This window comes from Eublepharis macularius, chromosome 15 (genome assembly GCF_028583425.1).
Source record: "Eublepharis macularius isolate TG4126 chromosome 15, MPM_Emac_v1.0, whole genome shotgun sequence".
NCBI lineage: Eukaryota > Metazoa > Chordata > Lepidosauria > Squamata > Eublepharidae > Eublepharis > Eublepharis macularius.
In genome coordinates, this window is record NC_072804.1 from 28,933,779 (window position 1) to 28,946,751 (window position 12,973).

The window sequence follows — 12,973 nt, forward strand, 5'->3', positions numbered from 1 at the left end:
AGAGCGGGACCACAAGTGACGCCTGACACAGGTTGGACACTAGTCAGCTTCCCTCAAGTTTTGATGGGAAATGTAGGCATCCTGGTCTTGCAGCTTGGCTCTCCGACTGCTGTCCCATGGACTTTTCAACTGTCACTTGTCCAACATTCCGCCAAGCTGCCTACATTTCCCATCAAAACTTGAGGGAAACATGCAAGTGTCCAACCTGTGTCAGGCGTCACTTGTGGTCCCGCTCTGAGTCTGGTAACTGGTGGGAAGCCAGTGGAGTGACTGCAGAATGGGAATAATGTGCATGCTTTTCCCAGCTCCTGATAATAACTGAACTGCAGTGTTCTGCACCAATTATAGTCTTCAAGTTGACTTGTACAGGCCAAACTACATGTTACAGCAGCCGTAAGTTTAACCTGTGGCTGCCAACTCCATTTTAATGGAAAATTTAGCTGTTTAAAAATTGCTGCGAGGGCTAGATCTTGACCAGGCCTGAGGTGTGAAGAAACCATATGATCTCATCCCCTGTCCCACCTTTTCAAGTACTGAAGCAGCCCGCCATGACTGTTTTGGTAATTAAAAAGGCAGCATAATGTGTAGTTTGGCTCTAGGTGTTCAGGCTCTCGAGTAGGCCAGCTTCTCCAACCGCTCCCCTCTCTCAGCTGCTCTGGACATTTCATGCCTTCTGTAGCATTGCTCATTCCTTGCAGGGCCGTTCAGAGGAAGTTGTTTCTTTTTTAGAAGAAGAATCCTTTGCCTTTGGGTTAACAAAATCATATTTTTCTGAGTACTTGGGGGAGTCCCCTGAGCATATATAGAAATGCCTCTTGTGTCTGTGGGTGGCCTGACCTTACTGCTTTTGTGCTTGGTGTGGGCCACCCAGTTTATGATTATGTATAACGACAATAAGGCGAGGGCTGTATTACTTGGATAAGGATGACTATGGATGGCTATCTTGCTACAAAAAAGTAATTGTCCCTCATGTGGCTTTTGTGCTGAGCTAGTGTCTGCCTGTGGAGGGTGGCTGTGCTTGGATTCTTTGTCATATCTGTAGACTTACTGACTTCAGTTGATTAGATCATGCCTTGTAATTCTGCTTTCGGCCAAGTCCTTACAGTTTCTCCTTGGAGAATTGCTCCTGCCCCTCTGCAACGTGTCTAAGGCACTCATTTGCTTGCTTACTTACTTGCATACCACTTGCCTTTCACTTCAGGCATAGTATTAGTAGGTGTTTTCTCATCCAGACATTGACTAGACTCAGACCTGTTAGAATCAACGAAGTGACTGTGTTATGCGTGCCCCTGACTGCAGATCATATCCACAAATGCCAGTCCCTGAGAATTCTGTCCTCTGTGCTCCACAACTTACTCCTTTGGTTTCACTTACTTTGTTTAGAAACCGAGGTACCATTGGCTACCATTGTGGTGCTGCAGTAATTTTCCCTGTATTTTTGTGTGAGGGTAGGTTGTGATCCAGTTGCAAATGACAGCAGTCAGCACCATTGGAGTGGATAACGATTGATGCGTGGATTCAGCCCAGTTGTTACCGAAGAGGGTAGATGCCAAAATTGAAGATTTCAAAAACTTCTGCACTCTATATTTACATAAATGTGGTATTCTTTGATAGGTTGAAATACCCACCACCAGCACCTTGGTGTGTTTAACAAAACAGGCTCTTGAAAACTTTTGCTGCAATACTTTAGCCAGCCTTCAAGGTTCTGCTTGACTTTGCATCTTGGTTGGTCTCTTTCTATTACATCCCCTTCTGAAGATGCCAGTTCTAAGGCTACAGTTATCCCCAGATATCCGCATCTGACGAAGAGAACTGTGGTTCTCGAAAGCTTATGCTACAGTAAAGTTGGTTAGTCTTAAAGGTGCTACTGGACTCTTTTCAGTTATTCCTAGAGACAACATTTTGCATACCCTTTGGGTGTGGGGAGAGAGAGCCAGGCATTTTTGTGTGTGTTCGTTGTCGATCAGCACAGATGTGGGAACCTGGGTTCAAATCCTTGGTCACCTAAGTAACTTGCTGGGTCGCCTGGGGCAAGACATTGTCCTTTGGCCTAACTTGCTCTGCAGGGTGGTTGTTGAGGCGGCAATTCTGAGTACTGTAAAGGCACGGTGGAATAAGAATTATTATTTATTTATAGCCCATCTTTCTCACTGAGACAGAAGGTGGATTACACAGTGCAAGTAAAATACAATATAATCAACAGCTAAGACATTCACTGAACAAAATACGATAATGAACACAGTTAAGACATTAAGTGAACAGATACAATAGGGAAGGGTAGTAGAACATTTGAAACGAGCATAAACCCGGGGACAAAGATGAAATCTCTGATGGAACATAGAGGGAGAAGCGGTCAAGGCCATGAAGGGCTTTGAATGTGATATTCATGACCTTGAATTGAGCCTGGTACCTGATGGCAGCCGGTGGAGTGACTGCAGAATGGGAGTGACAGGCATGCTCCACCTAGCTCTTGAGAGCGTTTTGCACCAGCTGGAGTCTCTTGCATTGCCTTCAGGGGAGACCTATGTACGATGCATTACAGTAGTCTAATCTTGATGTTACTGTGGTGTGAATCCACGTGGCCAGACTGGCCGTGTCAAAGTAAGGGGCCAGGCTACTCTTGAGTTGTAAGAAGGCCTTTCTTGCAGCTGCATGTATTTGCTTATCTAGCAGCCGTGCTGGGTCTAGTATAACTCCTAGGCTCTTAACGGAGTCAGCTAGAGACAACTGAATGTCATTAGTACAGATCTTCTATGATCATGCCTCATTATATCTGTGAGTCCTTCTGCCTTCTTCTCCCCCTGATCATTTTGTCATTTTACAGGCAAAGCTGCCATCAGAATTGGAGAAGGCTGAGGTAATCAGCTGTATGAGAAAAGTTACAAAGAGAAATCTGTTCTCTGTGTTTCTGTCGTTATATAAATAGGCCTCATGCATCTGTTGAAGTAGTTCTGGCTCACAGAAGCTGATGCTGGAATGAAATTTTGTTAGTTTTTGAGGTGCACTGGACTCGTTCTATTATGCTGGTACAGACAGACATGGCTACCCATCTGGCATAGCTGTAAGCAATCCCATCAGGCGGTCACTTTGCTAGCAACAGTGGACTCAATGGCTAGGTGGAGACTCTACTAAAAATGTGTTCCTTTACTCCAGAGGGTGGGGTGGGCATTGTTAGGAGTTTACACAAACGTGATATGCAAGAGCTGACTGTGTTTGCCCTTGACCTTCTGTTCTGTTTTAGTTTCAGGATCTGTCTAAGAGCTTCCCTGTCTGAAAGACATTGGAGACCTGCTTGTTGGTCACCGATGTCAAAATGCCGGTAACAAATGGAGGAGACCCTCATCGGCGAGAGGTGGTTCGTTTTGCAGTGCTTTGCAGAGCTGTAACAATTGTTCTCCAGGCAAGTCCTCTCAGCCCAGATTAATGTCAGGGTGAAGGCAAATGTATGGACTCGCTTATTTCCAGTCAGAATGGAGACTCAAGCAGAAGCCCCAGGGGCTGGATAGTCTGAGGGTGGGCAGTTCTTTACTCTCAAATGTCTTTGAAACAAACAATTTGAAGCGGAAGAAGGGACATGTGCTTCTAATCTTAATTCGTAAGAAAGTGCGCCTCAGCTATCAGAAACTGGTGAAATATTGATTTATATACACTGACTTGTGAAACTTCCCAGTGTCCAGGGAGCTGAGCTTGGTGAGCCTTGCATGAGTACCTGTTCAGCACTCATGGTCTCCAGCAATTTACCCCTCTCCTCACATCGATCTCACTTCAGGTGCACCAGTTAATTCCTACGGTGGTGCCCACAGATATACTTCCTGGTGCCTGCTTTCTTGTTTCCTTGAAGTGTTTCTTCCTTAATGTTCAAGGGTCAGTACTGGCTTTCTTCCATATCACTGGAGCAGAAGGTGATTCAGAAGAACCTAGGAGGCGTCACCTTTCAGTCTTTGGGGAGCCCCCATTTGGAAATAGCTGCCTCCATCATAGGAGGATGTTTGGCTTGAAACCTCCTGACATTTTGTAACTGCTCATAGTGGCAGCCATTTTGTGATGGAGCCCACTACCCTTTCACAGAATTCCAGAAGTGCCCACAAGAGGAACATTGTTGAGGGAACCCTGCTATATACACTTCTTGTTGGTATTTTATTAATGTTTTATTATGTAGTGTGGTAGAGAGTGCCCTCAAGTCATAGCTAACTCTTGGCGACCCCTGGTGGGGTTTTCATGGCAAGAGACTAACAGAGATGGTTTTCCATTGCCTGCTTTTACAACCCTGGTCTTTATTGGAGGTCTTCCATTCAATTACTAACCAAGGCCAACCCTGCTTAGCTTCTGAGATCTGATGAGATCAGGCTCACCTGGGCTATCCAGGTCAGAGTTATTGGCTGATTCTGCACACGTTGGATAATGCACTTTCAATGCACTTTATCAATCGTTTGAGGTGGATTTTTTGTTCCGCACACAAAAAAATCCGTTCCAAATGATCTATAAAGAGGATTGGAAGTGCATTATCCAACGTGTGCGGAATCACTCATTGTGTAGTAGCAGAATAAAATTTTGAGTTCATCAAAATCTTGAAGACCAACAAAAAAAATTCAGGGTATAAGCTTTGCCAGATACTGAAAAGGGAGCTCTAACTCATGAAAACTTATACTTTTGAAGAATTTGTTCGTCTGTAAGGTACTACTGGACTCAAATTTTGTTCTTGCATAAGTCTGTGAATGGTTCACATTTGGATTTCTGTCAGCTGTTCACCTGTATTATTTCCCTTTCTGAAAAGCATTTCTAAGAAGCCTTCTATTCCCTTCACACACCGGTTATTCTAGCATGCCACCTACCCCTCCAATACACCTTAACTCTAAAAAATCTGGTTTCCTTTTTTAAAAGAGCTATATTTGTTTCCATGCTGAGTCATAGGTGGCATACCCTGAGATAAGCAATTCTAAGCAGATCTGCTTAGAAGCCTACTTGGGTCTGTTCCATGGGGCTTACTCCCAGGAAAGCAGTCTTAGGATAGTGCTACAGGGCTTATCTTCAGTGAAAGTGAAGAAAAGGAGGAGAGAGTGGGCATGAGGCTGGAGTCAGCAGCAGGCAGCTGGATTCTAGGGCTGTGGGCAGATCGCAAGGGCATCCCAGTTGGACCCTGTCAGGGCCTTAAGGTTTTCACTGGGTAAGTGTACTGGCCAAGGAGCACAGTTTTAAAACTGTTTGGGCAACCTCCTTATGTTGGCATGGGGAGATCTTGGAAGGCTGTCAATTGGATATGCAGGACCTGATTTCAGGAATGTGCTGAACACCTCCCATTGACATGGCAAAGGAAAACTTCTTGCAGTCTTCAGGGTTTGGGCTGCATATGAGCCAGCCGCTGCAGTCCCAGAAGTGCCGTATCCTTCGGTCAGCCAAAAAAGTCAATCACCAAGGACATGTTAGTGTTATAAAAGCCTAAGTTGCCTTTCTTGGGTTTTGTTTCGACACATCAGCTCTCTCTTTCCCATCCCTTCCAGTGGGTGCCAGCACATAATCAGTGTGAGTGCACAAAGGAAAACCTCCTGGTAGGACGTTGGACGTCTTGGGTCCGTTCAGAGAATTAAACAATTTCCATTTGGCAGATGATCTCCAAGTGCATTAAAAATCACAGCCTTTAGCATGCTCTTCTCGTAATGAGCGGTGCGCTGGGTGACTGTGCACCAGTCACCTTTTAACCTACCTCACAGGGTGGTTATTTTGAAGATAAAATAGAAGAGGGGAGAACAATAATGTTAAGCTACTTTGGGGGTCCCTATTGTATATAAAAAGAAGGCATTGCTGTTTGTGTTTCTGCTACACTTGTATTCCTACCTCACAACATCCACCAGGAAGAACATTTACACATATTCTGTGTTGTTTCTATGGAGCAGGAGTGGAATGAAGTATTTTCTGAGCTCCCATTTTCTCTTTCCTCCCCACAGGTCCTTTTCAACCTTCTGATCCCAGATCACGCTGCAGATGCCTTCTCTCCACCCCGTTTGTCTGAGCCTGGGTTCTGTGACTGGCTTGTGGAATGTCTGCTGGGTGGCCTGTCACGTTGGGACGCAGAGCATTTTCTTTTCATTGCCGAGCACGGCTACGTGTATGAGCACAACTGTGCCTTCTTCCCCCTCTTTCCTTTGAGTCTGCGAGCTGTGGCAGGCACGGTGCTGTGGCCCCTCGGGGATGTTCTCTGTTTCCGAAGCCGCCTGCTCCTTTCCGCAGTCCTCTTAAACACCCTCTTCTCCGTCCTGGCCGCATGGATTCTGTACGAACTGGGCTGTGTTGTGCTGCAGTGTCGCAGGCAGGCCTTCCTGTCAGCCAGCCTCTTCTGCATCACCCCTGCCAATGTCTTCATGGCCGCTGCCTATTCAGAAAGCATGTTTGCCCTCCTGGCATTTGGTGCAATGTGGCAGCTAGAGAAAGGGTGCTTCTGGAGGAGCAGCCTCCTTTTTTCACTAGCCAGTGGAGTGCGTTCCAATGGTGTGATCAATGCTGGGTTCCTCGTTTATGCCAAGATGAAACGCTTTGCCTCTCAGCTCCAGGCGGGGAACGGAATTGAGCTGTTGCTGATCTTAGGTCAACTTCCAGTCTTGTTGCTGTCTCTGCTAGTGATGTGTGGCTCCGTTTTCCTGCCTTTTGTTTTGTTTCAGTTCTACGCCTACTTCTGGTTCTGCAGCACCAACGTTGGCTCTGAATATGCTGTGCCCAGGCCACTGCTGCAGCTAGCTGTGGATATGGGATACCGCTTGGCCTTTGGGGATGGTGCAAAACCCCCGTGGTGCTCTTGGGATTATCCGATGGTCTATTCTTACATTCAGGATGCTTACTGGAATGTGGGCCTGCTCCGGTATTATGAACTCAGACAGATCCCCAATTTCCTACTGGCTGCCCCTGCTATCATGCTGGGCTCTTGGGCAGCCTGGTGCTATGTGGCTGCAAATCCCTGGCACTGCCTGACTCTTGGTCTGGCCAGGAGGGAGACGGGAAGAGTGATGGCAGAAGACTCAGCAAAGCCTGCCTCCGGATTTTGCTCTCCGGGTGTATTTGTTTATGTTGTCCATGCTACGGCTCTGTTGGTGTTTGGGATGTTTTGCATGCATGTACAGGTGAGATGGCTTGTTCTTAATGAAGCAAGAATTTGGTGGCTCAGTGATTCTTGAACAAAAGGACAATCTACTTTACACAGAGCCAGAGAGTCTGGTCTCAGCTGGCTGTAAAATGGGAACCCAGGTCCTGAGACCTGTTTCACGTGCTATGGAGAGGCAAAGCTGGGTTTACCCTCCAGTGTGCACCCAGCAGGAAGCTGCAAGCCTACCTTGCTTAGCTAGAGTGTGCCTCTTTGATCTGTGATCCAGAAGAGTTAGCTGTGTTAGTCTGTAGTAGCAAAACAGAAAAGAGTCCAGTAGCACCTTTAAGACTAACCAACTTTACTGCAGCATAAGCTTTCAAGAATCACAGTTCTCTTCGTCAGATGCATCTGACGAAGAGAACTGTGATTCTTGAAAGCTTATGCTACAGTAAAGTTGGTTAGTCTTAAAGGTGCTACTGGACTCTTTCCTCTTTGATCTGTGTGGTTCTTTTTTGCTGACATTACGTTTTTAGGTTTTTTAAAAGTGTGCACCTTAAAAAACCATGGGTGATCTCCCAATCTGTTAATGGGTTTCCCTTAGCTGAAGAGCTAACCTGAGTTTCTATATATGCTAAGGGCCAAACTAGACCCTTTTGGCTTTTAAATGGCCAAATCTTCTCTAAAATGGCTATTATGTTCACGGGTTGAACACATGGATGCCGTAATGTCTGGCTTAGTCCTTAGAATGTGCTGTGCCTCTGAACTGTTAATCTGTCTTCAGATTAGATAAACTAAAGGATCTAGGAGAGTTAGCTTAAAAAATGCACAAGACTGTTGTGTTCCGATAAGTAAAGGAATACTGTTCTCTATTGCATTTTTAAAAAGAAAATTGGTTGCTTCTAAAGGGGGAACTTCTGCCTCATATTCAGTTAAGGAATGGCTACGCAGTCTGGAAGATTCCAGAGGAGATTAAAAACAAATTAGGGAAGGAAGAAAGATGGGACTTTATATATATTGGATACCATTTACTTTGTGAAGCAAAGATTGAACTATCAGTTCCTTGTACTTATAAGGACAGCAGTGGGCCTCGGTGATGAACTGGGTTGCCCTTGAGCAGCTGAGTGGGTGCTTAATTTTAAAAAAAACATACATCCCAGTCTGAGGCACGTTCATCTTGGAAGCAGGTCCCAGCGAGTACAATGGGGCTTACTTGCAAGGAAGTGTCAGTAGGATTGCAGCTGTAGGAAGCAAGGATTACTTCTTAGCTGCAGGAGAGGAAAACACGGCCCACCACTGCTGGCCCGGAAGGGCCCTCTGTCCCCTTGGCTTCTGTGCTCCTGCCAGGTTAAAATGGGCATCACTCCAAGGGCCACTTTAAGACTGGAGAGGCGGCAGGACAGGAGCGGAAAGGAGATGGGGCCACCTACAGCGTGAGCTGATGAGATGGAGGGATAGAGCATGATCTGGTTATGAGGAAGGCCCCATTGAAAATTTCACTTGCTAGGCGGCCTCTGTTCTCTCTTCCATCTGCAATATGTGCACAAGAGTCCTGGGCTGCCATAGGGGGGCTTCTTGTAAAGAACAGCCCTGTATAAATCCTTAGCATTAGTTTAGTGCAGGGGCTAGAGTGTCGAGCTAGGGTGTGAGAGGTCCAGGTTCAAATCCTCACTCCTGCCATGAAGCTCACTGGGTGATCTTGTGCTGGCCACTTGCTCTCAGGCTCCTCTTCCTCCAGGGGTGGATGTGAGGATAAAATTGGGAAAGGAGGACCGTGCCCACCACCACCACCACCCCGAACTCCTTGGAGGATGTATGGGTTAAAAATCATTCGATGGATAAGGAGTAGTATTAATCAGTGTGGCATCTTAATGACCTTGGGAGCAGTTTTGTCTTCCAGGCTAAATATTGGCAGAAGGGTCTTGGAATGGGACTCGGAGAGAAACAGTGCTCAATTTCACCTTGCACAGGAATCTGTTTTTGGCACTACAGGGAAGCCAGAAGCTTGTGAGTAACACTGCAGTTACTGGTATAGGATCAAACCATAAAGCTGGTTGATGGATCAGATTGGGTTTGTTTTTGCTCTTCTGGTATAGAAGGGCATTCAGGGCAATTAGGGTCAATTAGGGTTTTGTGAAGGGTGCTTCCAGGGATGTTAATAGGCAGAATGGGCAAGTTTGTGTCTAGACAATTGTGTGTGTGGGAGAGAAAGACAAATAGAGAACGATGTCTGTGTTGCTTGTAAATTTCATATATTCATATATCTCTAGAGTGTCATTGGGAAATCAGTTGAATCAGCTAGCCAGATGGCAAGGGAGAGTGTTCACTGGAATTACGTTGTTTGGGTCCATATCTTGCAAGCTGTTCAACAACTGACCACTCTTCCCTGGATGTGATACAAGATTATCTGAAATGGAGAAAGAAGAGGAAGTAGGGCTTTTACCACATTATCAGCAGAACCCCCTCCCCTTCTTTGTTGGTGTAGCAGAAGGTTATCCTCCCAATGCATTTTTTTAAGTTTTCAGATTTTTGTTTGTGCGCAAACCTGAGGCTTTTCTCATGTTTGTAGAAAGATCTGTCTGGTCTGTTCATGGCTCCAGTCTGCAGATGTACATATCCACAGATGGGGCCATGTTGAGCGATATGTTGATGATGATGCATAAATCAATCCAGAGAGAACCGTAAATAATTCATTTCTGGAATTGTAAAACCTTGAATACAAGTACAATGACTTCATTAATACGTTAGGTAAGTTATGGGTTGCCTCCAGTAATAGAGGATTTCACTGTCTTCTTGATTAGTAGTTTTCCCAGCTGGACAGTTGATCAGAATCCTTGACATTCCTTCGTACCTACCTCAGAGATTACCTTTACCTTCTAATCCCCCATGTCACTTGTCAAATTTCCTCCTGAATCTTTTATGTCTACCTAATAGTTGTTACAGGGTACACCACCCTAGCAATGAATGTGTTTGTTATCTATTATGATTAATGTACAAAATAGGTGGTGGAGGTGGGTTTACTGTTTTGATCTCAAAACACTTCAGCGAGGTACCTTATTTTCCTCTCCTGGCTCCCGCTGCAGAGCAAGGTGAGGGTTACTATTGTTTACTGGTCATAAAGTGTCTTCAGAGTGCACTTTAATGTTATATAAGCAAAAAAAGGCCCTGGCCCCAAGGTCCTTGTATTAAATTTCAGTAGAAGGAGTAAAGGCAGGACAGAGCTCTGAGTAACAACAAAAATAGGCAAGAATGCAGTTACTTGCTGTTAACCTTCATTTTTGTACAGGGCCCATCACACTGTTTGTTTGTTTGTTTGTTCCGCACCTTTCTTCCCAGTGGGGACCCAAAGCAGCTTACATTGTTCTCCTCTTCTCTATTTCATCTGCACAACAACCCTGTGAGGCACGTTAGGCTACGAGAGAGTATGGTAGGCCCAGGGTCACCCAGTGAGCTTCCATGGAAGAGTGGGGATTTGAACCCGAGTCTCCCAGATCCTAGTCCGACAGTGTAACCACTATACCACTGTGGCTCTCCATACTACCAAAAAGTAGTATTGACAGCCATTGCGGTGTAGTGCTTAGAGTTGTGGGGGTGGGAATCCCCAGCCTTTTTGATCCTGTGGGCTCTTCTGGAATTCTGAAGCAGGGTGGTAAGCTCAACCCCAAATGGCTGCTGCAGGAGACAGAGCCAGCCACAACATGGCAGGGAGTAGATATGTTGCTATGTACTATATAAATGTATGATTTTACGTACCGGAAATTGAAGGACAATACTGAACCCCAAATTCTGCAGTCAACCCCCATCCTCAGATCTGACAAAATTATGCTGCCTTGTCTATATAGTTCATTTCCATTATTCTTACAGAAAATTAGGTGTGGCTTATTTTTTAAAAAACATCATATGAAGGGTCTTGGGATCATGAAAGAATGAATAATATCCACTTTTTCTTTTTTAAAACAGGTTCTTACCAGATTTTTGGGCTCTTCCTCTCCAGTCCTTTATTGGTTTTCTGCCCATTTGCTTCATACCCACGAACCTTTGTTGCAGTTCAGGGACCCATCCACGTCACATGCAGCACCCCATTTGAGAAGCTCTTTTCCTGCCAGGAACAAAAATGAAAACCCTGTGCTAAGACTACTGAAGAACTGGAGGCAGAGCACCACTCTTACCCAGTGGCTTCTGGGATATGCTTTTTCCTATTGGTTGCTGGGGCTGGCGCTTCACTGTAACTTCTTTCCCTGGACATGAGCATGTGACTTGCCAGCTAGCTTGACCATAAGTGTACATCTTTCACCTTGGCACTGTTCTGGACCTGAGTGATGTCTGATGTCTTTTTATGAAGCATTATTCCTTTGTGATGCATCAAAACAAGTCCCCAGTGGATATAGATTGGGTATACCTCATCACCATTATATGACTCCAGTCTTAGCGGGAAAGTCCTTGGATGACAGCTTTTGCAGAATATAAAAATAGTACACAAAAACTGTCAAATGTAAAAAGGGTGGGGGTGCTTTCACCCAGAGATTTTTCCCCTGCATGCCCCCACATTTTTGGGAAGCTACCACGTGACATCTCATTCCAAGCATGACTCTTGGGCTTCCTGGAGCTACCCTGTTTATACCAGATCAAAGGGAATCTCCTTTGATCTGAACTTCCATGCAGAGCTCTGCTTACAGCCTGTCCAGGAAGGGTACTCAGCTAAGTGCCACTTTTTGTTCCCACCTCTCAGCCCTTTAAAAATTTCTTTTCACACCTGAGCAGTGGTGATTCAAATACCATAGCTCAACTACTCTGCTCACTGCAGAGTGGTGATGACTTTTTGCACCTCTGTGTGAAAGCAGCCATAGATTTCTGTGGGAAAAAAAACCAGTAAAACATTTGCTTGGTCTAATAAGTACAGTGAGCTCATCTCCAACACTCCATCACACTCGGCTGGGATCAAGAGAACTCCATATTGACCAATGGTGTGCTGATAAAGAGCTGTGACAGTAGGAATAGGTTTGATTTTCAAGGCTTAGGGTGAACTGGGTTAACTCCCTTGCCAAAGGTGCCCCAGAGTGTTTCTCTTATATATACATGGTGGATTGCTGTTGACTCCTATGGGAAAAGATTCTTGGTGATACCGTTTGCAGTAATGGCAAAATCTACCCACCTGTGTCCATGGACAGTTGGTGTCACTAACTGGAATGCTACAGAGTGTGCAGAGTGCATGCCCGCTCAGAGCATGTAGAGACCTGCATTCTCGCCTGTGCAAGGGGGATCATTACCACATACAAGTTTTCTTTGCTGCCATGGATCCCAAGAGCCATTTTGCTGGAAGTTAAATACAAGACACTGCAATTCTGCTCCTTTGTGAGCATGCCAAGCAGACCATCTGACTGAATAGAACTCCGATAATTAATCAATACTCAGAAGTCAAAGTCATGTGTCCATCTTTTGACCATGTCTGTAACTGTTTTGCTAATGGGGCAAGGCATTTTTCTTTTGCCTTCTGTAAGGGGGTATTCTATACAGATCCTGTTTTCAAAATGTGAACTTTTTTTTTTTTTGCTTTGAAGGGATAATGCTTTGTTACATTTCACCTAAAATAGTCATTTTTATGAGGGCAACACATAAATACTTGCTTATCTTGAGTTACATTCAAAACAGTTGTTTAGTATTGTTCCATGGTAAAAGAATACAGTATCTTAAAGAAGATCCAAGTGATAGATTTATATTGCATATTCTACGTGTTAATATCAATAAACCTTTTGTTTTATCTTCCATAGTAGTGTTTGAATAAAATTACCTTCATTAATCTTTACACAGTTTATATACAATTGTATTTTAATCTGGTCCAGCCTTTCAAGTTTAAATTTGTCATCTGTTCAGCAATTAAAGATCTAATTTTTTACCTGGATTCAT

The 12,973-nt window shown here is 44.8% G+C and overlaps 1 protein-coding gene across 2 annotated transcripts in view; it reads left to right on the forward strand.

Annotated features, from left to right (window-relative positions):
- The window catches only part of PIGV (phosphatidylinositol glycan anchor biosynthesis class V), a 315,344-nt gene extending 302,371 nt beyond the window's left edge, over positions 1-12,973 (forward strand). For both annotated transcript variants that reach the window (XM_054998998.1, XM_054998999.1), the window contains 3 exons: positions 3,242-3,400; positions 5,943-7,109; positions 11,030-12,973. In XM_054998998.1, the coding sequence (XP_054854973.1) occupies positions 3,314-3,400; positions 5,943-7,109; positions 11,030-11,317 (1,542 nt within the window). In that variant the 5' untranslated portion in view covers positions 3,242-3,313 and the 3' untranslated portion in view covers positions 11,318-12,973. The remainder of the gene's footprint in view (positions 1-3,241; positions 3,401-5,942; positions 7,110-11,029) is intronic.